The 27,412-nt window shown below is 42.0% G+C and overlaps 1 protein-coding gene across 1 annotated transcript; it reads right to left on the bottom strand.

Moving 5' to 3' along the window:
* Window positions 1-6,436: 6,436 nt before the first annotated feature.
* Window positions 6,437-26,188, bottom strand: sirt6 (sirtuin 6). The gene is made up of 8 exons (XM_049599240.1): window positions 26,010-26,188; window positions 24,457-24,584; window positions 17,933-18,115; window positions 14,517-14,576; window positions 11,114-11,209; window positions 10,929-11,009; window positions 8,841-8,964; window positions 6,437-8,687 (listed from the first exon to the last, which is right to left on the bottom strand). The coding sequence occupies exons 1-8, from the start codon at window positions 26,073-26,075 to the stop codon at window positions 8,370-8,372; spliced, it is 1,056 nt and encodes a 351-aa protein (XP_049455197.1). The 5' UTR covers window positions 26,076-26,188; the 3' UTR covers window positions 6,437-8,369.
* Window positions 26,189-27,412: the final 1,224 nt, after the last annotated feature.

Raw genomic sequence — 27,412 nt, 5'->3', positions numbered from 1 at the left:
ACTGTTGTCCTCCGAGACAGATCACAGCCAGCAGGGCTCTGATGTAGATTCTCTGACCAAGGTCCCTGCAGAAGGAAGAGTCTGTCTGATGCTATGTGAAGTACAATAAATACAAGTTTTAGAGACTTCTTAGATATCTCCTGTGGAATCTACTGCTCCAAACTGAATGAGGTTTTTCCAACACCACTGCACCACCGCCAGCCTGAACCACTCATACAAGGCAGAATAAATCCATGGACTCATGTTGTTTACTCTGAACTCTGACCCTAACATCCGCATGTTGCAGCAGAATTACAGATTGGTCACACCAGGTGACATTTTTGCAATCTTGTAGTGAGCCTGTGCCCACTGTCGCCTTAGTTTGCTGCTCTTAGCTGATAAAAGTGGAAGCCTCTTTGGTCTCCTGTTGCTGTAGCCCGTCCACTTCAAGGTTCAATGAGCTCAGCTCAGATAAACTTTTCTGCATAGCATTGTCATAACACGCCAATATTTGAGTCACTGTCAGGCTTGAACCAGTCTGGCCATTCACCTTGGGCTTTTTGGTTCAGACAGAAAACCATGACAAGGTATTTTATTTTAGTCTATTTTATTGAATAAAAATCCAAAAGGTGACTAATTTACAACATTGTGAAAGGTTTGACTGATGACTGAATTATTAAAGGAATACTTCATCCCCCAAATTACCATTTGCATTTCAGTTACTCATCCTGTGATGCACTGAATCTGGGACGAAAACCTTCTTTTTTTCGCACGCCTCCACAGTGAGCAAAGAATCCAATAACTGAGAATATTCTTGATGAACTGAAGTCTTAGGGGCGCCCATGTTAACCACAAAACTACATCAAATCATCCATTTACAAACTCGTGCAGTATAATCCAGGTCTCATTTATCTAGTCGTATGCTCAGTACTTCCCAAACACATGTACTTTCTCTAAAACCATGGAACTTCTGCATTAACAGTCTCAAGCACAGACGAGTAGTGTGCCTGTGCTGTTTATGCAAACATGTTTAAATATTGAGGTAAAAAATGCAGTAGCTGTAGTAGAAACAGTAGTAGTAGAAGTTGTTGTTGTAATAGCAGTAGCTAGTAGTATTAGCAGTAGTAAAAGTAGTAGTAGGAACAGTAGTTGTAGTAGCAGTACTATTAATAGTAGCAGAAATAATAGAAGTAGTTGTAATAGTAATAATAGTAGTGGTGGTGGTTGAACTACTAGTACTGCTGCTACTACTAGTAGTAGTAGCAGCAGCAACAACAGTAGTAAAAGTAGAAGTAGTCATACTACTGGTGCTACTAGTAACAGTACCTTTAGTCGAAGTAGTCTACTAGCAGTAATAGCAGTAGTAAAAGTAGTAGGAACAGTAGTTGTAGTAGCAGTACTATTAATAGTAGCAGAAATAATAGAAGTAGTTGTAATAGTAATAATAGTAGTGGTGGTGGTTGAACTACTTGTACTACTACTGCTACTGCTACTACTACTACTACTACTACTACTAGTACTGCTGCTACTACTACTAGTAGTAGTAGCAGCAGCAGCAGCAGCAGCAGTAGTAAAAGTAGAAGTAGTCATACTACTGGTGCTACTAGTAACAGTACGTTTAGTCGAAGTAGTCTACTAGCAGTAATAGCAGTTGTAGTACTACTATGGGTAGCACTAATATCATTAGTAGTAGTAGTACTAATGTAGTAGTAGTAGTACTCCCACTGCTGCTACTCAGTGCCTTGCTCAAGGGCACCTCCAGCTACCGGTCCAGACGGGGACTTGAACAGGCAACCCTCCAGTTCCCAACCCAACTCCCTATGGACTGAGCTACTACTACTATGGGTAGTAATAGTAGCATTAGTTGTAGTTCTACTATTAGTATTAGTAGTTTACTACTAGCAGTTGTCTTAGTAGAGCAGTAGGAGTAGTGTGAGTGCCAGTGTTCTGTTTGTTTGAGAAAAACAATGTCTTCTTGTTTCTGTCAATGTAACACTGGGTGAGACATTAGTATACACATGATCATGTGGGAGGTGAAGTATTACTTCAAAAAGAACGAGAAAAATATATGCTGCACAAAATGATTTTTATATATAATTAATTAATATATATATATATATATATATATTTATATATTTTTATTTATTTATTTTTGTGGTTGTTCTAGTGAAATATTAGATTCTTTCACCTCTTCAGGCCTGTGAAGATCCTTTAAATCAAACTATCTCAGAAAGAAAAATCCCTCTAGCTGAACAGTTCACAGCTCATAACCTGTTAAATGGTGAAAAGACGTGTAGGTTAAGTATGTTGCCGTCACATAACCATGTGTGCAACACCATCAAGGCATGAACAGAGGGACTGAGTACATTAGATAAAGACAGAGTGGAGATGAGGACCGTGTAATGAGCCATTCTCAGAACAGGCAGCTGGACACCGTGCATGTGTTCGTGTTGCAGCTGTATCTGTTGCTTACACACGTGGAGAGACAAAGTGCCTTAATGGACTGACACATTATTCAAGATCAGACACAGCAACATGTTTACTGCAGTACTCTACAAACACCTGTGGCCTGCTGTACAGCCGTAGCATCTAAATGTAATGTAAATGCTTCTGCTTTTATTAAAAAAAAAAAAAAAAATAGACGCAAGATCTGTGTTGAATGGAGCATCAGAAAGAGGCTCTTTGGTCCTCTTGCCATAGCGACAGCTCTTACGGAGGCCGTAGGTGTTTTATAATGACCAGTCACAGACATTTTATAACTACCCAAGTGTGTAGACGTTGCCCTCAGAGATGTTAATGAATCGTCACGGCAAACACAAAGAATCATACCATTACGCAAGCCCTCTTCACTCCCTCTGACATGTTTGATCACATTTGCAACGAGGCCACCGGCATTTGACGGTGCACAACATACAGCGTACACGCACAGGAGGTTCTACCGCAAACTTGTTGCGTTTACTGCCAAAACGTTTAAAATAAAACTGTGAAGTGACTTTTTTCCCCAACAGAGTACAATGCTTTGTCCTGAGATAAAATTCTTTTCCTAGAAACGTACAGTGCAATTACGACAGCAGCTGCTCCATTTACATAGAAAATCAGGCAGAATTATACATCTCATCAGAGGAGCACAAAGCCTTTGTACAGTGAGAGAAGCACTTTGATGATTTTGTCGAAAATGTGCTAATTTAACAGTTAGGATCAGGGCTGACCTAAAAATTCCCACAAGCTGTATGAGAGCTGGAGATGCTCACTTGATATGTTCTCAGGAAGTATCCACCCACGATGTCTTTCGAGGATATATCATGGGGGACGAGATCTGGAGCATGTGGTTTTTAGTAAAAGCTTTAACGGTACGGGAACTATACAGACCCTATCAAAAGGTATATATAACCTGCACTGGGCTCTACCTCCTGAGAGAGCCCCCCCACCCATGGTTTGGTCTTGAGGGCTCCTTGTGTAGCCCACTCCCCCCTATGCATTACACCACCACTAAGCTTTCATCAGGGACACAGACCCATCCTATTATCCCACACATACAATGGGTATGGAAAAGAATGGCTTTCGTGTTCAATTTTAATGCTCACCTCCACACTACAGCCTCCATATGGCTCAACCCTAAACTTTGCATTGGGAAATCACCATTTTTCTGGAGATCATGGGTTGAGAGGGGTGTCTTGGTCCTTGGGGACCTATATGTGGGGGACACGTTTAAGTCTTTTTCTGATCTTAAGGCACAATTTCATCTGCCCCAGCAGCAGTTCTGGAAGTATTTACAGCTCAGACACCTGTTGCTCCATACCTTTGGATCTCTTTCAACACCTCCCCCTACTGCAAGCTTCCTCACACAAATACTGAAAATCTTTGGCAAGGGACATGAAGCCTCATTGTATTATTCAATGCTTTTAAAATGCTCAGACAAAGGTGCGTCTTCCCTTAGACTGACTTGGGAAGCAGACCTCAAGGTATCATTCACAGAGAGGGAATGGAGTGGGATCTTACAAAACTTGAAAAAGTTATCCAGAGAACTCAAGACTAGACTAGTTCAATTCAAGATCCTGAGTAGAGTCTATTGGACCCTCTCCAAGCTACATAGAGTCAAGTTAATACAGAGCCAAGAGTGCTGGAGATGCCAAAATGGGGAAGGCACACTGACTCACATGCTGTGGAGCTGCCAAAAAATAATAGATTTCTGGTCTGAGATTCACAAAAATATCACAAAAATCATAGAGAGTGATGTGCCTTTCTCCCAGAGGCTATATATCTTGGGGGACCCATCCCTACTTGAGGACCTCCCATCCCATGATGCAGAATGGGTACAGACTGCACTGATGCTGGGGCGTAAACTTATTATTTCAGAATGGAAAGCACCAACACCCCCATCCAACCAACATCCTGTTGCTGGATTGTGGGCACTACGCACTGTGGATATCTTCATATTTTCTATACAAGTGTCAACATTAATGCTGTTGGTTATTTAGCCAAACTTTTGCCACATATATGCTTGTAATGTGCACTATCTGAAAATGCCAATAAAATGTTAATCATAGAAAAAAGGTATATATAACCATGTGCTCCAGATCTCATTTCTTTGTCTCATCTGTTAAAGGTCAATCTGGAAATCCATCGGTAAAAAAATAAAATAAATAAAGGATTTTTTTTTTCTTCCTTTACCTCTGGAGGCACTGCCCGTAGTTTGTCGACTGACGGAAGTGCAGGGGCCTCGGGGAATCGCTCACCCCCTTCACTTCCGGTGGTGCCCCCAGGGAATCGCCTTGTCATTTACATGTGATGTACACGTGATGTTCGTAAAGTCTATAAACACAGTGATTGAACAAACATTACTATTTATGTGTGCATGTTTTGTAATTAATAACATGGTTATCGTAGATTAGCTGGGCTAACCGTTAGCTGTTAGCCCCGTTAGCGGTGTCTGTAGTAACTCGGTAACTCAATATACGGTCCGTCAAAAAAAAACAAAAAACGTTTTTTATCTTAGTTACAACATGATTGAGCTAGCAAAGCAGTTTTGTGTTGCTATGTGTGGTATGTATTCAGGTTTTGGGTGGAGCTGTCGCCACGGACACAGAGCTTGCTGTTTCTGTAGGTACACATTTCCTAGGGACACCTGCACGTCTCGGCCATGCCCCCTCCATTGTGATTGGCTAAAGCGCAGCATATTCAAACTCAAAGCCCCCCCCTTCCCCCCCTCTGTAGTCGTCTTTCCCACAGGGCTGCCGACAGATTCATTCATTCATTCATCTTCTAACCGCTTCATCCTCTTGAGGGTCGCGGGGGGGCTGGAGCCTATCCCAGCTGACATCGGGCGAGAGGCAGGGTACACCCTGGACAGGTCGCCAGACTATCGCAGGGCTGACACGTAGAGACAAACAACCATTCACACTCACATTCACACCTACGGACAATTTAGAGTCACCAATTAACCTGCATGTCTTTGGACTGTGGGAGGAAGCTGGAGTGCCCGGAGAGAACCCACGCTGACACGGGGAGAACATGCAAACTCCGCACAGAAGGGCTCCCACGCCCGGGATCGAACCGGCAACCCTCTTGCTGTGAGGCGACAGTGCTAACCACCACACCACCGTGCCGCCCACTGCCGACAGATTCTGCAATGTAAACTGCAGAATCTGTCTTGAGAGATTAATTAAAGGTTGACTCCGAAACACCGACTCAGTCATTAGGGAAAGGCAGTGACGCAGGTTATAGTGCTGATGCCCTATCTTCCATCAAATCTCACACACATCTTTCGCTGACAGTGTGACCTGCTGTGACTGTATCATGTGTATATGGAGGTGAAAGATGGTACTATTATTAAACCTTATACATAGAGAGATTCATTATATTGTGTATTTCAACTAAGATTTATTTATAGTTTTCCTGTTCTATTATGCTCCCAGTTCTCCCAGTGTTCTGCAGGGTAAAATTACTGTTTTGTCAATGGAGTCTGGTGGCTGTGGACGGGAGCAGCAGTGAAATGTGTTTTAGCCAACTAAAAAAGAAATTAGTTTAAGTGTACGCTATCTACAATATTGTACTATATTATAATAATCTACACTTTACCTTGTCATCAGACAGCACTTTCCAGCAGGTAGGTGAACTCAAACTGATCTATGCTTTCTTAAAAACCAGACTGCACTGACAAAAACAGTAATTTTACCTCACTGAACACTGAGAGTTACTGGTCTACCAATACCTTGATCATTTGTGTTAATGTGTGACCTTCAGGAACCGAACTAATGTGACATCCAGCAGAACATAATTTAGCTTCTGTGCCCGTACTGTCTGCCTCTTCAAACTGGGAGAGTAAAGGCCTTCGTACACTGAAATTTGTTTTTTTCCAGATGCATTTTTTAAGTCCGTCATCCGAAAAAAATTATTATGCACAGACACCTTGGACACTGATTCAGATGCATTTTATTGTTCTACTCGTTATTTCAATTTCAATGCACCTGAATATTACTGTCTGACCTGTTAAACGTGAGCTGTCTGAGTTTTGAAATTATCCTGTGCCCCCTGTTCCTCTGTCTCATTGCGGATGTGTCCCACCGCCACATTTTCTTCACTGAGTCTTGCTCAAATGTCTCTGAAGGCTCTGATGGATACGAAAAACGCAGAAAATCGAACCTGTTCGCAGATGATAGTTTCAGACTCAAACATGATTGACACAGTGTGAGGTGGTATTTATTTTTAGACGTGTGACAATTATGAATGAAAAAAAATTGACTCAGTGTGCAAAGGCCTTAAGATCAATAATTACGAACAATTCTCACATACTACATTCACATCTTAAGCCTTGGTGTTCATTCGGATTTATTGCTCAGATCTTTAATTTGGCTGTTCATATAATTTTTTAAAAATGTGGCCAATATCAAATTCCAGTGTGAACTGGTCACGGTCCTGAACTGACCCGCACGTGCATAAGAATAGTAACAAAGACGTCACATGTAGCGTGCTGTTGTATAGAAGTAAAGATGGAGGCCACTAAAGTCAGTGATTACAGTTTCAGGTATAAGCTGATGTGCAGCGGAAGCCAGCAAATTCGTGAATAGATGACAATGAGGACGAGGAGGAAGACAGCCAGGTTTTTAAATCATGGCTTTTTGTAAAGCTGTGGCTGCTATTTCTGTACGTAGGCGTGTGCAGCATCAGCACCAGGTGTTGTGGGATTGTGACGTGAATGACTTCACTGAAAAAGCTTTCATTCAAAATTTCAGGATGTGACGGGACAGTTTTAACTACATCTGTCAGTGCCTCTCCACAAGACTCTGGCACTCAGTTCAGGGTTCTGATTCAGGATCACATATGGAAGAGACCAAAATCAGATTGAAAAGATGAGATTCCATGTAATTTGTTCACACACAGCACGAGGACGCACCACAAAGCGTGCCGATTTTCCGTGCCCCCTTGCCTTTGCTGCCCATTTTAACCTTTCTGTTCACACTGGATGCGGCACAGCACAGAGCACCCTGGCACACACATAATCACACTCACAGAGACAGAGGCAAACAGAGGTAATACATGTAATCTAAACAGAGCAGAGGGGCTGAGTCACTTGCTGATCGGCACAGAGAAATGCCGCTCTGGTGTGAATGGCCAGGTGACTGCTGACGGGGGGCTGTGTGATTATTAACAAATCACGGTGCTTCTGTGTCCAGTGTGAACCTGGCGTTATGAAAAACAACTGATCTGAGTCACATATGAGCAAAAAAGATCAGACTTTGGCCACATTAGCCTGCAGTTTAAACGTAGTCCAAGAAGACTTAGCTCAATCCCGAAGAGGCACATTGGGCGGGCTAGAGAGTTCATATGTAGGAATGTCATCATGCAGAAACCTAAGTCAGGTCATGAAGGTTTATAGAAGGGCTTGGGAAAACAGCATTTGATCCGAAAACATATGTACTTCCAGCAAAATTTTGTATTTTTGGATTTGAACACATTAGGAACACTACTGGGAAAACACAGAATGATACAAAAACCTAAAAAATAATAGAGCTGCTCTTTAAAGGCTGGTTCTGCTAGTAAAATAAAGCCTCAAGTTGAATAATATGCAAAGATCCCCTTTACCATGTCCTTACTCCCATCTGAACATCCACCTCATGTAGATCCTTTTACCCCGGACACTATCGCTTAGTCAACCTTTGAGCCCTCAGCTGAGGAGTCAGTTTCACATCCCTGTTTATCGTGGCTGCAAGGGGAGTGTAAGAGATCTGGGTTTAACAAAACCACTGCAGTACTTGAAGAGTCTTTGCTCCAGAGGGTGAAGATGAGAAGAACCCCTGTCCTCTGAAACTGATCAAAGCGCCCTCAGTTGTGAAGTTTGTTCCTGGACGGGTTTGTGTTGTGAAGTTGTTGTGAGGAAAAAATACCTGAGGCTATTTCTCTTCATTTATCTCCACTGGGGGCTCCGCTCTCTCCCTCTTTACCGACACCGCCTCCTCCTTAACACCCCCATCCTCTGTTAGTGCTGTTGTGTCTCTTTTTCTCTCCTCCTTAATAGCCTCCTTTTTCACCTTTTTCTCTGCTGTAACTGCATGTGGTGGTTTGACGTCTGTGGTGGACTCAGAGGCCACTTTGGAGCTCTCACAGACAGTTGGACCTTCCCACTTTGGGATTTCCAATCCCAGCAGCTCCATTACCTCTTTCATGACATCATCCACGTAACCATGGATACGCAAGTGGGCATGCTTGTCCTGCAAGACAAGAAATCACAACTGTGAAATGAGGAATCTGATCATGGCGGACAGGCACATGAGCAGATATTTCTAACCACAATTTAGCCTTTAATTATGTGCACAGTATTTCTATACATGTGTGTCGGGTGGGGATGCATGAATGAGACTCACGTGTTTCGTGGCCTGCAGGTTGACAATGGCCAGTTTGCCTCCTTTGCGCTTGGTGAGAAGTGGAAGGTCTCCACTGGGTTTGATCTGCATGGAGGTGCCGAGCGTCAGTGCCAGGTCTGCTCGTCTGGGTGCAGACAGAAGAGAAACATGTCACACATAATAGTCACATACATCGTACATACTTGTCTGGGCTTAAAGGGTTCACTAAGTTTCCAAAGCTGGCAGAAATGTTTGGTGGTAGGGCTGCATGATTATTGGGACTAAATATTTTTATTGCATTTTTACATTTTAATCAACAGAGCACTGCTTTACTGAGCCAGACGGCGAAGCTTTCGATTTACTGGTCCATCTACGTCCCAACCCTCACCTATGGTCATGAGCTCTGGGTAGTGACAGAAAGAATGAGATTGCAGATACAAGTGGTTGAAATGAGTTTCCTCTGTGGGGTGGCTGGGCTCAGCCTTAGAGATAGGGTGAGGAGCTCGGACATCCGGAGGGACCTTGGAGTAGAGCCGCTGCTCCTTCGCATCGAAAGGGGTCAGTTGAGCTGGTTCGGGCATCTGATCAGGATGCCTCCTAGGCCCCTCCCATCGGAGGTGTTTCGGGCACATCCCACTGGTAGGAGGCCCTGGGCAGACCCAGAACACACTCATCTAGCCTGGGAACGCCTTGGGATCCCCCAGGAGGAGACTCAATGAGCTGACGTTAGTGAGATTATTCTTCTTGACCTTTATGCATTCATCGTACTGCAGTATGTGGTGCTTTTGTAGGTGCTTTAACAAATGAGTTGTGTTGCTTTAAAGCGCAGGCACTCTAAATCCAAAATACTCCCGACAACGGATCGAAAAAGTAGCTCTTCACCTTCTGCTCCAGACATTTGAGTATTGCTTTGATTTCCATCTGGTATCTGTTGTTGTATTACTCTCCTACTCTGGGCTGCAGCCACAACATTCAGGAAGGTTTTTCACAGACTGCTGCTGCAGGGTGTGCGCACACACGGTAGCACAACAGCTGCCATTGTTGTTTGTTTAATTCAATTCCATTTCAATGCAATTCAATTTTATTTATAAAGCCCAATATCACAAACAACAATTTGCCTCAGAGGGCTTCACAGCATACGCCATCCCTCTGTCCTTTGGACCCTCACAGCGGATTAGGAAACGCTTGATAAGCAGCAGAGTTTTCGCATTTAAATGTCAGTAACGCAATCGATCATGTTCATTTAACTGTGGGAAGCGCAAATTGTGATTGACATTAATATTCGAGTCATTGTGCAGCCCTATTTGGTAGTGAGGAGAACATGTTGAGGAAAAGATTCAAAGTACGTTCTCAGTTTGTGCCTCTTGTCGGTTAGATGTGAGCCACAGCACTAAGCATTCTTTTCTATGAAAAACAATTACCTGTCAACATTTGAAAAACCACAAAGATTTTTTTTAACACTTATTGAAGTTATTCCCAGAATTCACAAAGACTTTACTTGAATTGACCCGATTCTTAAATTGAGACTACATTTCTAATCCAGTTAGCCTGACATGAATATAATCAGAATGCCTTATAAAAACATTTCCAGGTGCCATCTTTCTTTCCAATCTATAGACTAAGAAAAAAGCAGCACAATTCAGGAAATGCATACATTTTTTATCTTGCAAAAGAGGGAATATTCCTTCATCAGTCTGGTTGAGAATGTCTTTAAATATCTTGGAAACACCTTCAGAAAATCCATCAGAGTCGTGAAATGACCTGCTCTTAAACACTGTTCTTCAAAGACCGCTGCGTAATTACCTTTCAGAGAAAATGATGCTTAGCGCTGTGACTCAAGTGTAGCTCTACAAGTACATGCATAAGCACACTGCACATCGGTCAGAGGTCAAAATCTCCTCTTTGTAATTCAGATGGTAATTATTCATCTAATATGGGTCACTGGCTACATCAGGGTGAAACACAAACATCTCATTCACAATGCTCTTTTGTCGAGACACAGTAAAAGATCTTTGTGGCTGAAGGATTGAATGGAGACGCTAACACATATGAGCCTAATGGTTATATTAAAGTGGACAGTGAAGCACACCTAACACTTTTGTCTCTCACCTGCTGGCATCGTCTGCTTTGTTCAGGTCTCTGTCAGGAAGAGCATCCTCCCAGTCCAGTATAGTGCTGATCAGCTTTCCTCTGTTTAAGTAAAGAATACACAGTCAGTCATTCATCATACTTATAAAGGGATCATGGCACATTATTGGTAATTTCAAACTGCAGTGATCGCCTGCCTGTGATACCTGCAGGCTCTGAGTCCTCTGGATCGAACCACATCACAGTAACGTCCTGTCGGTTTCAGTCCCATCACGCCGATCACTTTGTCTCTGACATACTGCCTGAAAACAAAACTCCTCCAGGTTACGTCTCTGTCCAACCACATCAGCTTTAGTTCGGTTACAGTTTAAAAAGATAAAGCTGGTGATGCTTTATGTGAAGGAGTGGGCATAAGACTGACATGACACTATCTATTTCATGAAAGAGTCTTTATGAATGTTAATGACTGCTGTCATTAACGCTGAAAGTAGGCAGTAAGAAGACTGAACTTCTGCACCTCCTCTTGACTCGGTTTTTAGAAAATCTAGGCTGAGATGGGAGACTTTGGCCAATTACAGGTACTTTCAGAGAGAGGGCGCTCCTACTGGCTGTTCCACAGATACAGATGTGCATGCAAATCCCTTCAGTGAAAGCCTGAAGCAGTGGTGGAGAATCCTGCAGAGAAAGTTGCTATTTCAGCACTGGCAATAACTGCCTATACTGCAAAGTAGTGTTGTACGGTATACTGGTACCAATGGTAGACCGCAGTACTAAAACACCACGGTACATACCATAATGTTGGAGTACCGTAGTACTATGGTACCTCACTCGGTACCACTACTGTGGGATAAGTTCAAAGTTCAATCACAAGAGGGTGAGTGTCCATGCGCCGTCCAATAACGGTGCACGCTGGCCACATGGCACTCAACATGCTGCTGCAGTGGTTTGTTTTCCAGTGACATTTCAGGTATTAGCTGAGCTACTGAGTGTCTTTAAGCAGTGAAAGTTATTATTTATTTCTTTTTACTTGTAGGCTAGATTTGTTTATATATGCTACAGTGATTTGTTTTCCACTACAGAGCTCTATGGTGAGCATTTTACTCACATTTGCGACTTAATATAGTTTTGTGCGAGCAAAAGAAATCATTCAGGAGCACGCTGTATGAGTACAGATTTCAACCAGCAGCAGAAACGAGAGGCGAATCCTGCCGGTTGTGGGTTGAACGGGGGTCACAGACAGGAATACAGCGGAGCAGTATGGCCACCGCAAGATAATACGTTTTTAGAAGTCCAACTCCAGATCCAATAATTTCCTCTTCATTGGTGTCATGACTGCCCAGAAGTACCTAAACAGCGGAGCTGTGGCGGCACACAGGTATGTGACGTGCCAGAGGAGAAACGAGCGGTTCACATTTCTCTCTTTGTGGCAGGTAACGGTCCACAAACCTCACCGCACTCAAGGGACTGTTCTTTACTTGTCAGGGGAGGAGGGTGGCTGGTTGATTTTTGGTTGATTTTTATTTCATTTGTTTAATCTATTGTGATCCCCCCTATGTTAATCACTTATTGATGCTGTTTTTGAAGTATGAATAAGTCAATAAGTAATTTATTCCATTGAAATATCATTGATGTATTGATGTGACCCTGTTGATGCCATTACACAGGCTAGACCTGGGGCTGCTGCTGCTGGCCGTAAGCCCGCTTTGACTGCTGTATCTGAGCTGCTACAGCTGCCGCCTGAAGGTCATCCCCAAAGCTGCTGCCCACCCTCTCACTGACAAAGAAATCCACAGTGATGGGAAGTAAGGACAAGGGATCGCAGGATGTGCTAACTAGCTAATTTGCGTCGAGAGCTCCACAATGAAAAAAGATTGAATAAATCAATGTAAAGGAAACACTAGGTTATTGTATGAAGCATGTGCATATGTCCATATTCATCAGGTGGGTGGGGCTTAGGACAGAAAGGGGGGAGCTTCAGGGGGAGGGTGTATTTTAAATTCTGCCATTTTTTTTTTGTCCATTCCAGAAAACTGCCTACCCCAGTTTTAAGTGTCATTCAGTCAATGATGTCATTTTTAATACATAATTAAATGAAATGTCCTTGTTATGACAAGTCACAGCCTTACTGCAGCTTCCAAATAAGTTAAAAAAAATAGCCGCCCACAGGCGCCATTACGGGAGATATGATGAACTCACTGACTTTGGTTTAATGTTACTCACTGTTTGATGATCCAGGGTGCTTCAGTTGGTTTAAGAGTTGATTGATTTGCAGGATGTGTGGAGACTGGAGAGTTGCAAGATGGCGCTATGAACTGACTGTCTTGACTGTCGCATTTAAAACATGAAAAATCCCCAAACAAACATTCCCCACATAAAACAGTCATTCATAAAAACAATGTTCAAATTACAGGGGTATTAAATGACTTAATCAAAAAAGGCAGCGAGTTTATCATATCTCCCGTTATTGCATTTGTGGGTGGCAACTTATAATAGGAAGCCACAATAAAGTTAAAGACTATAACGCTGTGGCATCTTCCACGCTCCACACACTTCAGCACACCTCGAGAGATTCCCTCAACAGGTTCCAGAGAGACCGGGTCAGGTGGTACATTAAAGTGACTCAAAATAATAGGACACTAGAACCTGCTAGAAATGTCTCTAACAGGCCTAATTATCAAACTTAAATAAACTATCTAGCTTCATGTGTTAACATTGCATTGAGGTGTTAACTTACTTGTGGTTGGTTTTGACTTGAGATCATTATAACTGCATCATGAATAAGTTTCTTGACCTCAGCCACAGTGGTACAATTTGGACTAGCCATTAAAATGTCATTGTAAGTGATGTTATAATAACAGAACGCCATACTGATCATGACAGTGTAATGTTGGACTTATTCACACCCCTTTAAATGAAGTGATACCAGAATGCTATCTAGAAGCAGCACACTGAGGTTCATTCATACACGCGTTCATACACAAACACATGATAACAGAGTCGGTGAAAAGAAAACCTCTGACTCCACACAGCTCTCTTTAATGATTAAACAGGACGTTGGTGATGCTCTTAAGGGATCTCAGTGTCTCAATGGCATGATGTAGCTGCTGCAAACATTATGTACATGTATGCTCCTGTTCTACTTCATCCCAAAGGCAATTTATTTGGATGAGATATGGAGGCTGCGCAGGTCACTGCAGTGAAATGAAGTCACAGTCATGTTCCTGAAATCGTTTGGAGATAATGAGCACTCTGTGAAAGGAAGCATTATCCTGCTGGAAGTTTCCATTTGAAAAAGAGGTGGTGCAGCTGGTCAGCAACAAATAGGACACACAAGTGGAGTAAATGTGCCTCACGTGCGCAGAGAAAACACAATTACACCCACGGCTTTTACCTTCAACACATGCAGGATGGATTCATGGATACGTGCCTCCTGATCCACAGCATGGTTCATACATTGTGCATGGTGCTGCTGCCACATGATTTGTCTTATCAAACAGGTGTACCAAATGAAATGACCTCAGTGACAGACAGCAGCTTGTGAAGATGGGCATTGTCAGAGTTTTAACATCAAAATGTGGGTGGTGAGTGCATGTGTGAGTGCGCACATACCTGCCACACTTCTCACACTCCTCCACAAACATGTTCCCATGAAGCTCCGATAACAGATCCCTGATAGAGCAAGAGAGAGAAATGTCCACAGAGACAGAGAGATTACAAAGATGACATTAGGGCATTAGGGCGACACATAGAAAATCAGATATCACAATATTTTTAACCAAATACCTCAATATAGCGACAATATTGTAGGGATTACTTCTACTTCTGCTTTGATAATGTCCATGATATTCCAGGTTTGCAGCTGATTCCATTTTTATTATCAAAATTTCCGCAATTCTGTCCGTGTTTTCTGCATTGATGAAATCACAGGGCCCTACACCTTATTAGGATATTTAAAATCTAAGATGATATCTAGTCTCACATCACAAAATCAATATACTGCCCAGCCCTACATGATATTTACTTCTACTATCTTTTTTCAAAGTCAATGTCAGGACTCTTCAACACAACATTTTCACAGTCTTTGATAAATATTCCCAGGCCTCATACTCATTCCTGCGCTCCACCTTGCATCTTCGCAGATTAGTGCCAACCAGTTTACTTCACCAGTTCATGCGCTACCTCGGTGACTTCCACAGAAAGCCACCATTTCACTGCCTGGCCTCGTCTAAAAGAACCTGACTGATGGAGGGAGAGGAAGAAATGGCTTCCAGGGAAAGCAAGTCGTCCAATACCCATGAACTCTGGGTGTATGTGCTGAATGAAAAATTGAATTCTTGGCCTTGGGTTAGTCCAATAATGTTTTGGATAATCGAGAGTCAGACCAAACATTTTCCATTACATGAAGCATTACTTGAGCTGTATCTAAAAAGATCCTCACTGCTGGCGATGTTATGGCCATTATCACAAAGCAGCAGCTTCATCTTTAAACAACACTGAGTCAGAACAAACCCAACATGTAACAGAGTGCTGTGAAACAATATGGTTATCTCACACAACTTACAACGTTGTACATATTTCTGTTTGTAAAATACCAGATATTAATACAATTAAAATTAAAAATAATGTGGTAGTTTCCTCCACAGTCAAGTCTTCACTGCATTTTCTGAACAAGTTAACTTGTTCAGAAAATGCAACATAAACAGCGTCTGCAAGAAGATCAGCTCTGCACTCAGGAATTCAGGTAAATAGGCCATGATGTGGTGCTTGTTGAGGTTGCTTAGCAACCTTAGACGCCACCTGCCACCACCTCCTGAAAGCAGGCACAGAAAAGGCACAAGATTGGTGCCCACTGCCTGACCCTGCATTTTCCAGGCGGTTGAGACGCGGCATGTGTGCAGGTCCACTTCTGTCCATCATCTACCTCCTCCCCCTGGGCACAATCCTGCGTCACCATGGGGTACATTTTCACTGCTACGCCGACGACACACAGGTCTACATCTCCTCCAAACCCACCACTGCCATCCCTTCCACCTCCCTCACCACCTGTCTTGAAGACATCCGGAGCTGGATGAGCAGGAACTTCCTGAAGCAAAACGGCAATAAAACCGAGGCCTTGCTCATCGGCTCCAAATCCACCCTCACCAAGTCACAACACACCCCAGCTCCACCCATCATCATCGACGGATTCCCTGTACCCTTCTCCTCACAAGTCAAGAGCCTCGGCGTCATTGTGGACAGCACCCTCTCATTTGCACCTCATATTCAAAACATCACCCGGAATGCATTCTTCCACCTCCACAACATCTCCAGACTCCGCCCATCACTGTCCCAATCCAGCACTGAAATCCTGGTTCACTCACTTGTCACATCCCACATCGACTACTGCAACACCCTCCTTACCGGCCTCCCCACAAAACTCATCAACAGATTGCAAATCATTCAGAACTTGGCCGCCCGGATCATCACCTGCACCAAATCATCTGACCACATCACCCCTGTTCTCATCCAACTTCACTGGCTCCCTGTACAATACTGCATCCACTAGAAAAAACCTCCTCCTCACCTACAAAGCTCTCCACAAATATTAATATTATTAATATTATTATTATTATTACAGCCCCTTATCCTCCCACTCAGCAGTTCCCCTCAGCTCTACGCTACGTTTTAGCATCTTCCAGCTCATTGTTTTGGTTTCATGGCCCGCAACTTTAATGTCTTTGTTCACTCTCATCACTTTTATTAATGTTGATTCTAGCAGCAGCATGCAGCTGTTTTCAGGTAACAAAGAAAAAATAAAATTAAAAAAAAAAAAAAAAAAATCTATTATTAACAGACTATCACGACCTGACCGGCACCAAACGTCATAAAGTTAGCATAGCTGGTGAAGAGCAGCTAAACAGACAAATACTCCTCTCAGGAGTTGTGACTTTAATCAGGAGGACACAACCATGAATCCAAATTAATGCCAATGTTGCTCTGTGTCTGCTGGGTGGCTAAATAGTTAACTCTTTGCTAACTTGTTTCCCATAAAAACTTGTTAGGTGATCATTTATGTTGTAGAGCTGCAACGACAAGTCTATAATTTGACCAACAGAAAATTAACCTGCAACTATTCAGTCATCTTTCAATCAATTTTTAGAAGTTAGAACCACATTTTGGCTTCTTTTTCTTAACATGATAAACTGAGTATCTTTGGGTTTTGGACTGTTTTTCTGACAAACACAACAAGACGAATGATGAATGATGAAATAAGCTTGTGTTCTGACAAATTATGATGGGTAGTTTCACTGTTTTCAAGAGCTTGACCAAGTGGTCAACAGAATTAGTGGAGTTGCTTAAAACATAGCTAAGGTACGACCATTTCTAAATGAAAAAGATGCTGAGTAATTGATTCAAGCCTTTATTTTAAGCTGCTTCAACTACTGTAACACACTTTTTACTTGCCGCCCAAAAACACCACTGAGACACTTCAGCTCCTTCAAAACGCTGCAGCTCAGCTATTAACCAGAACCAAGAGGAGAGAGCACATCAGGCCAGTCTGAGCTGCTCTGCACTGACTGACTTTAACTTTCTATTCACGCTCCACGCTCTTAAAATCTTACTTGATTTGTAATTTTTAGTTTTACAATTCTATGATTTTATGAATCAGTTAATCCATGTTTTAAACTGCTTTAAGTGTCTTGTATATTGAATTGCCTTGTCTGCTTTATGTCCATCATGTCTATTTACATGTGAAGCACTCAGTGCTTATAATGTCCCTACTGTACAGCACTTTGTGCTGCATTTCTTGTATGAAAGGTGCAGTATAAATAAGCCCACAGTGTTGTATTTACATCTTATTCCACAGCCCGCATTTGTGGGAAAAACAGCAATTATTACTGCTGTAAGTGCTAGTGGCTCTATGTGGCTTTTCTTTGAGATAATGCATTACTCCACGCTTTCCAGTAGCTGTGATATGAGTCAGCTACTCAGTATGTACAATGCATGATGTTCATACATTATGCTATAGGACGGGAGGCAATTACCTGGGGAAGCCTGATCGCACATGTAGGCCGTCCACATTCTGGCTGATGAGATACTTGAGGTAGCCGGCCCTCTGCAGTCCCAGGAGGGCCATGTGAGTCAGGCTGGGTTGGGCATCTTCAAATGTGGTGTCAAAGCGAGGTGACTCACCCTTTTCTTCTAACGTCCACACACCCTTCGGACCCCTGAAGGAGAGTACAGTGATGAAGAGAAGACTGATGGCAGTTGTAATTTAGAACTGAACAAGTTATAATGCAGAAGCCTGACTGGAGGCATTAAGTGTCTGCGTGGGTTTGCACTCATGGTTGAGTATCAAAGGTCCAGTGTGTAGGAGTTAGGGGGACATACTGGCACAAATGGAATATAATGTAATGAGTCTATTTTGTTGAGCGCATTATTACCTGAAAATAAGAATCCTTGTGCTTTTATTACCTTAAAATGAGCTGTTTATATCTACATAGGTAGCAGGTCCTTATCCATTGAGACCGCCATGTTCACCACTGTGTTTCTACAGTGGTCCAGAAAAGACAAACCAAACATTGGCTCAAGATAGGGCCTTTCATGTTTTTTGCACAGCAGCTTCTCTGTGACGAGCAGTGTTGAAAAAAACACTGATTTTTGAACGTGAAACAGCTTTACTCAGTGTTTTTACTGGTTTAAATCACCACGGGCCTCATTTATAAAGCTTGCTTACGCACAAAACGGGGCTTGAAAGTGGCATAAGCCACTTACCACACAAAGGTTGTAATTTATAAAAATAAACTTGGCGGGAGAATGTGCGCACCTGTAAGCAAACTCTGAGTCATGCGTGTGAACATTTTGGAAGACACTGGGAAGTGGCGATGCAGACGGTGAGGTGGAGAAGTGGAGTCAGATTTTTATTGATGTCTTACTCAAATTTAATGTCACGCTATATCCACCTTAGATCCACGTTATCATTGAAATTAAATCCAGCAGCCTTATTTTGCGCTTGGAGTGAGTGATAATTGTATCATAAAAACGCTGTAAAATCCAACTCAAATCCTGAATTGAAATTCTTTCTAAATACGTATTTAATCCGCACTGCCTCTAACGTCTCATTGTCTCTGTGAGTGCAGGAGGGGGAGAGGATGGCGCAACTGCATGGAATATATTTATTTATTTAGCTAAATATTTCCAGTGCGCTTATCATGTCTCGAAATACAGCCATTAAGCACAACTGTTACACTCATTTCATCAGCCCTACTTAGACATGTGCTGTTCATGACAAAACCGGCATGAAGAAACGTGTTCGCCTATTACACTTTCATCTTTGAATTGTATTTCAAATTACACGTTGTATTTTGGGACCGGGATACCACTGGTTCATGCTGTAATTCAGGCCAGGAGTCTGATCAGACTAATTGCCATAAACATATAAATACTGCGGTGACCCTAGTGCGTAATTGCGCAAGATGGCACTGGCACATACTCCTTTTTGCCTCCACCTTTAATAAATGTGATTCTTTATGTCGCACATCAATGTCAAACATCCTCAAATTTAAAAACAACACATTAACTACATGTTGGTAAAGAAGTAGAAATATTTTGTCTACCTTTAGATCAGACCACTTTTTTTTTTTTTGTTCTGTCACTGTCCGTGCAGTCCCACAGACACAGCTGACAGCATCAGCAGCACTGATGTGTTGCCACTTTTTTTTCGTTTTCTTTTATTAGTGATCCCGCTGCTGTGGCCACCAAAAAAAATCTTTCTTCAGTCCTCCACCTCACGTTAAAGGGTCTCTAGCTCAGTCTCGGAGAAATTCCGTTTTCTGGTTCGTTTCTCACCCGTTGCCTTGACTCACATAACACGCATGCCGTCTTATTTATATGCAGATCGCATTCATGAAGTGATTTGCATGACCATTTATGGTTGAACTAGGGCGTGTAGAGGGCGGAATATGAGGCGGATCTGGGTGCGCACAACTCCAGGAGGTCTATGATTTATAAAGAGAACATTGCGTGCAAATGTGCGTGCGCACGGTTTTATAAATCAGATTATTTTTTGGCGCACGCCATTTTCAGCTTTTGGGCACACGTCAACTTTTAGTATGAATCCTAAGCGCTCTTTTATAAATGAGGCCCCAGGTCTGTCTGTTTTGGAGAGGAAGACACCTCTGCAGATAATTTGGCTACCTTGTGTATATTTGGTCTATGCTGGAAAATGACTGAAATGAACTAAACTAAACTTAACTAAACTAAACTAGGGCTGCCCCCTACTCTATTAGGAGCTGTACCTTGTCAAAATAAATCAAAACCTATATGACTGGGCTGGTACCTGTGGTTATTCCACAGGCTAGTTAATAACATGTCAGGCAGGAAATCCAAAGTGTGGAATCATTTTGAGAAGGTGAAGGACGAACCCAAGGTGATATGTAAACTCATCTTCATTGGTCGACTACAAACATGATGTATCATCTGAAACATGGAAGTAGCTACATGCCCATTAGCCCACAGCGTCATTAACAGGCGGCTCGCTCAGTGTGTGACGTGCACTTGTAGATAAAATGTAGGCCTATATTAATGAAGGTTCATTAGTACGGTTTTGTATTTCTCTGTAATGTAGCACAGTGTTAACAATGTTACTGATACTATTCTTTCTCACACCTTCAACTCAAACCATTGTGTTGCCCCGCCCAAAATATATACTTCAATAATTAAATTAACATCGTAAACATGCGGGCGACTAGTCGGCTAGTGTTGGAGAGGAAGAGACCCTGCTGAACAATGAACACTGAAGAAGTTTCAGCTGGCTGAAATCTTCAATCCTCACCTCTACATGCCACTAAATCCCTTAAATCTTACACACTACTTTAAAAATGTGATCTCTGCAAAGTTCTTGTACCAAATTGACAACATGCTGTCAAATGCTGCATGTCCAAACCAATATGAAAAACCAATAGAGACACCACATAAAGACTCTCACACTACAAAAGGAAACAGGAGGAAGTTTTCACAGAAATGCCAACAGTCTAATTTGACAGAAATCTTTCAAACTGCGCACAGTGACAAGTTTTCAGATTGAAATGTCTGAATGAATCTGCTGTTCGCTCTGATCCATGCGTCTTTGATCAACCAGTCAGCTGTGGGTGTCCGTATGAGGGATGAAAGCGGCGGTCCTGTCAGTCCTGCTGCTGTCTAACACCCTGACAGTTGCCAAGTTACTTCGAGGATACACAACTTATCTTTATGCATCAGCTGAGGGAACGCATCCTGTGCATCCTCAAACTCAGCCACAACAGCCTTTCAAGACCAATATCATTCACCGCCCGCTCCACCAAGGCCAGTTCAAAGAAAGAGCACCATTACGGGAAGAGCGTGTACGTCACTTATTATATGCTTATCACCATGAGAAAGATGCTGCAGGACATGAAAGCCACGGAGGATCTGTGAAGCTGGTGTATTTGCATGTTCTGATATCGTCAATAATATCAACAACAGCAGGTGAGTTTCTTATCATGCGAGTGTGTGTGTGTGGATGGCAGCAGTGGGAATATAATCTGTACGCACAGAAACCTTGGTTTTAATGATACTGCTGTCCAAGGTCGACTCCACCTGACTGACAGGCAGGCCAATCAAATATTAATTGATCTGCACAGCAGCCATCTCCAGGCCTGCATATATGAAATCTCACAGGGAAATATCTGTCATTCACACCAGAACTAACTCAACTGATGTCTTCTTCTCTTCTTCTTCTTCTTTTTTTTTAATCTGATGTGCCACAGCTCAGCTATAAGGGCAATTTACGTGTTTGCACATTATCAAAGGAAATTCTTGCACTACATGGAAAGAGCACAGAATTACCCAGGATATATTTTAGTGTGTGTTTTTCAAAGAGCTGAATCTGAAAAAAAAAGCAGGTACTGCCCTCATCTGCTCATTGACTGGTACTACAAGAGAAAGCAGGAGGATAAGAGCAAAGTGGTCTGGTAAACTTCCCTCCATCTTACCAGCACCCAGATCTCCCTGTTGATTCGGCAGCTCAAATTTGCTGGATGGGATTTTCACTGGCTCTACAATGCTGCTCCGACTACAGATTGTACATGTGCATTTTCATATGCCCACCATCACAGAGACAAAGAGGATAGAGGCAGATCAAGAGAAAGAGCCACCCCTCTCTCTTTCTCAAACTCAGACCAAACAGTAAAACTAGGCAGTTTTTTATCAAATATGAACCAGTATTATGTTTGCCTATTTCTGGCCTAAACTGTCATAAGAAACATATTTTATAGCATCGTTTGGCTGTAATGCAAGAGTTTGTGAACAGGAAGTGGGTGCTATACTGTTTCCAGTATTGTGAAAACAAAGGCTGAAAAAATGAGATCAATTTGTAAAACTAAGCATCTTCCATTTTTAGCCACTTATCCGAAGTCAGGTCGTGGGGTCAGCAGGCTGAGCAGAGTATTCCAGACGTCCCTCTCCCCAGCAACAGTTTCCAGCTCCTCCTGGGGGACCATGAGGCGTTCCCAGGCCAGATGAGATATATAATCCCTCCAGTGTGTCCTGGGTCTGCCCTGGGGCTTCCTACCAGTTGGACGTGCCTCTACTGGGAGGCACCCAGGAGGCATCCTGATCAGATGCACGAACCACCTCAACTGACCTCTGTTGACAGGAAGGAGCAGCAGCTCTACTCCAGTATCTCTTCGGATGTCCGAGCTCCTCACCCTGTCTCTAAGGCTGAGCCCAGCCACCCTTCGGAGGGAACTCATTTTTTCCGTTTGTATCTGTGATCTCATTCTTTCGGTCATTACCCAAAGTTCATGACCATAGACAAGGGCTGGGACGTAGATCTGTAAATTGAAAGCTTTGCCTTTTGACAACAGTCCAGCGCAGCACCAACATCAATGCAGATGCTGCACCAAACCGCCGATCCATCTTACTCTCCATTCTACCCTCACTCGTGAACAAGACCCCAAGATACTTGAACTTGGGGCAGTAACTCACTCCCGATCCAGAGGGGGCAATCCACTGTTTTCCAGCAGAGAGCTATGGCTTCAGACTTGGAGGTGCTGACTGTCATCCCGAAACACTTCACACTCGGCTGCCACCCGCTTCAATGCATGCTGGAAGTCACGGTGTGATGAAGCCGAAACCACATCATCTGCAAAAAGCAGAGATGCAGTTCTGAGGTCACCAAACCAGACCCCTTCCTCCCCTGGCTGCGAATTGCGATCCTGTTTCTGAATATCACAGACAGAATCTGAGACAAGGGACAACCCTGGTGAAGGCCAACACCAACCAAAAGCGACTCCACTACGCCATATTCCCACAGTACCACCCACAAGGCTCCCCATGGGACGGGGTCATAAGCCTTCTCCAAGTGTACAAAAAACTGAGCAGTGCTGATCAAATATGAACCGAGATTCTGTTACGTTGTCTTTTTCTCACCTAAAATGTTTTCAGCAACATGTATTAGCCTACTGTTATTAGTCTGGTGCGGTGCAGTGCATTCTGGTGGTGGTACTAGTATTTGTTTCTTTCTACTGCATACACAGTCTAGTTTTTTTAAAGACAATCTTTCCAGCAGTGACACACTTCATTACGAGTCTTTTTCTTCTCTTGTCCTTCCAATCTCTGGTCAACTGTTTGTTCATCTGGCCTCAGCACACAGCAATAGGACTGTCTTCAGAATGGCTGCTGTAATTCACAATTGCCTGCCCTCTACCTGTCAGAGCCACTTCTGGAAATTGTCTTTTTCATGAGATTGCCCTGGTGATTCACCATCGCCATGAGGATAGCAAACTTTGAGATTTTAGATTCACACAAAGACTTTAGATCGAAGTATTTGGTATAAAAAAAATAAGATGCATACTTGGGACACTACATTAAGTTGAAATCAATTCAAAAATCCTGCATAGATTTTGCAAAGAGGTGAAAATACTTTGCACGGAGTTTGTCCTGGCTGGCTTTAGCAGTAAAAAAAAAAAAAAAATATTAGAGCTGCAGAGATTAGTCGAGTAACAGAAAATTAACTGGCAGTGGTTAGCATTATTATTAACAAAATAATATCTAAAACTTCAAGTTCAATCTGTGATCTCATATTTCAATTTAAAGACGAATGTACAGACTAATTCTCAATTTGAAGACGTCACCTTGGGCTCTGAGAAATTACAGAGAGAGTATTTCACTATTTTCTGACATATTATTGACAAAATGATTCATCGAGAAAATAATGGGCAGATTAATCAATAATGAAAATAATGGTTAGTTTCAACCCTAAAAAATATGTAAGGTAAATGCACACTTGAGCATTAACAGGTATACTGTCCTAAAAATCAGCAGACACAATATAAATGACACTATATACTGCTTGTATTTCTTTCTACTTCCTGTAACACATTAATTAGGAGAGCTTTGGAAAAGGAAGTTGAACTTAGACAGAATAAATGAGGTCATTGTTGCCCTGCTCATCATGTTCATGAAGACGAACCATGGTGGAGAGAAAAGCAGTGTGCGTTTGTGAAAAGGCTCGATGGAAGAAAAGATCTGTAGTGACTCTGTGCCTCACCTGAAGTCAGGGATGCCTGCTGAGGTGCTGATTCCTGCTCCAGAGTGGACGACCAAGTACTCAGATTCTTTAATCATCTGAGCAAGGGTCTCTGCCTTCACCTTCAGCTCCTCAGGACTGTCGAACACCTGCCACACAACAGAAAACATCAGGTTTGAAAACAGCTGATGAACACTGGCACAATCAGACATCACAACATTTTTAAAACAGTAGCTAAATATCAATAATATTTGGAAATGACGAGGGATTGAGAAGGGATGCTTTCGAGTGATATGGTCGAATGTGGTATGATGGCCACGCAGGAAGAGAGAGTCCATGTTCATTAAATGCAGTTTGAAGCCAAATAAAGACAAAACCACTGTATCATGACAGTTTAGCAGCTACAAAATAAAAAAATGTTCTCAGTGTTGCATAAATTGTCTCATGTTGCAGATCTAATGTTATGCATTTTGCTGTGAGTAAACTATTTAATATTTAAGTGTTGCAATAAATTACGTATCATAAAATAAAAAGGAAATCTGCACCACTCTTTGGGAGAGTTTCAAAGACAATCAAATATAATCCACTATCTCCAGTACTAAACAGCTTTGGGGACAGAGTTGTAAAGTCTATAACAAAGTTTTAACAGCGAGGGTGACATTATGTTTGGCTGGAAAGTAAAAATAAATTCACTCCATCTGTGTACAGCTATCATGTATTTGTATTTTTCCACTTAATGCATCTTAATACTGCATTTCAGAGTAACATAATGAACGTACTGCCCCTTTACCTTTCTCTGGATTCCTGAAGTTACTGTCTTTAACACGAGTTTGTGTCTCTCATGTAATCTACTTATCAGTGCAAGCCTTGCATGTTAAACATATGATTACGACACAAAGTAGGAGACTAACTTATTTGCAGACAACATTTAACACATGCAATATAGGCCTTAGAGATGCTACAGTTAAAGTAAGTAAATTTTGTATCATCAGAAACTTAATATCTTTGAGGTTTGAGGTGCTGGTTGGACAAAACAAGACATTTGAGAAACTTTGGTGGTTATTTGCCAATTGCCACTATCTCTGACACATATAGACCACAAAATTAATAGATTAATCCAGTTTATGAATACAATTGTTAGTTGCAGCGCCTGTATGCTCATAATATGAAGCACTGCTTGAGTATACATTACTCAAATATTTACAAACAACGTTAGTTAAACCACATGAACCTGCTATAACACTGCTAACACATTAGTAATGTTGTAAAATTAAAATAAAACTCTGAATGGAGCCTTTCTAAACAAAGACTAATGACGGTAAAGCATTTGATAACGTTATTTCAATGTTGCTAGCTCATATTTCAGTACTTTTTCTCCAATACAAACCGGAATACACAACTTCTACTCGACACTGGGTACTTTTATATTTAATAACTGCTTTTTAAACATATTTTGATTCATTTTCTAGAGTAACATCCAACAGACCGACCAAGGAGCAGCATCCTGGGCTAACTTGCTACCAGTTGATTAGAAGCTAACTAGCTAACGTTTGCTCACAGCAGCTGTATTTTACCTCCGGAAGTCCGCAAACACCTTTGTCCGCGTACGGCGACAGTCCAGCAGCATAATTCACAGACATGGCTTTTGTTGTTGTCGTATCTTTATTATATTTGTTTAGAAAACTGCTTGTTGTGAAGCCAAATAATCTCCCAGGCGGATTTTAATTGTGATGTTTGGCTGCCGTCATCTCTGGGCGACGATGTGTGCTGCATTCACTGAAACAGGGAAAATTGTAATTCTACCTTCTCGTCAAGACGGTTGTCTTTGTTTCGAAGAATAATGTCGACCTTTCACTACAAATGAAAAGTAGATGTGTCCAGCAAACTCTAGGATGTCTTCGTGTCTTAGATTGATAAATAAATAAAATAACAATGTGTTCATTATCCCAAATTATCGCTATTTCGATGGATTTCACAGATCTGACTTGAATGCAGCACGGTGTCTCCATCACACACACTGAGGAATCAGCTCCTCTGTGTTGTCTGTGGGTTCATACATTTTATAGAGACATAAAATAACCAATAACTTCATCCTGGTCATATTTATAGAGGAGAGACAGATACAGCAAAACAGACATAGACAAAAAGACTAAATATGATATTATCAATGTGCAACACAGCCAACGAAGAAAGCTGAAAATGTGTGAATTCACTTTTCAAACCTGTCTTAACAGGTACAAATTACATGCATACAAAAGAGGGAATATCATAATGCTGTAAAAGTGAATTTGTGCAGGGAAATCAATCCTTTAACTAGAATTACTGCCTCCATGAACCAGTTTACATCCATGTTACATATAAGCTACATATTCTAAAACATGGATGCTACACACATCTTAAGCCCAGCAGCACATAAGATCTATACAAGCACTTAAGTTTCAAGGTGGATGCTCAAAGTTAGTGTCCCCAGTTCAGTGTCTGACCAAATGTCTGCCCGAGTTATGGCGTTTAATAATGAATGGAAACATGTTTTTGCAGACCCTTAGCTTTGGATATAAAATTTCATTACTGCATCATTTTATTCTACTCCACATTAATCGTTAAACTTCAATTAAAAGACTAGTCACAATTTAATGCTCAGTCCCCTTTTCCGGCCTGGTGTAGCTACACATTTTGACAAATAATCACCTGTCTCAAACAGAGGCCTGGTCTGGTTACCAAGCAGTTATTTTTATAGAGTTCTTTGGGTGTATGGTTAGCTCAGATTTATCGGCATGACAAAGAATGAAGCTGTCATTAAGTCAGAGTAGTGGCCATCCCTCAGTTATCTGTTAAGTAATTTATATTCCTTTAGTCTGTAAAGGTGCACCGATCAAAAGTATCAAAAGTGTTTTTAATAAAATGAAATCACTTATGAACATTGTTTTAACAGGATAAAGTGGTGTTGTGTTGGTATGTTGGGTGCTGTTATCTTCAA

The sequence above is a fragment of the Epinephelus fuscoguttatus genome, linkage group LG15, assembly GCF_011397635.1.
Source record: "Epinephelus fuscoguttatus linkage group LG15, E.fuscoguttatus.final_Chr_v1".
NCBI classification, from domain to species: domain Eukaryota; kingdom Metazoa; phylum Chordata; class Actinopteri; order Perciformes; family Serranidae; genus Epinephelus; species Epinephelus fuscoguttatus.
Note: the sequence above shows the minus strand (reverse complement) of the source record. Positions and strands in the feature narration are given on the sequence as shown.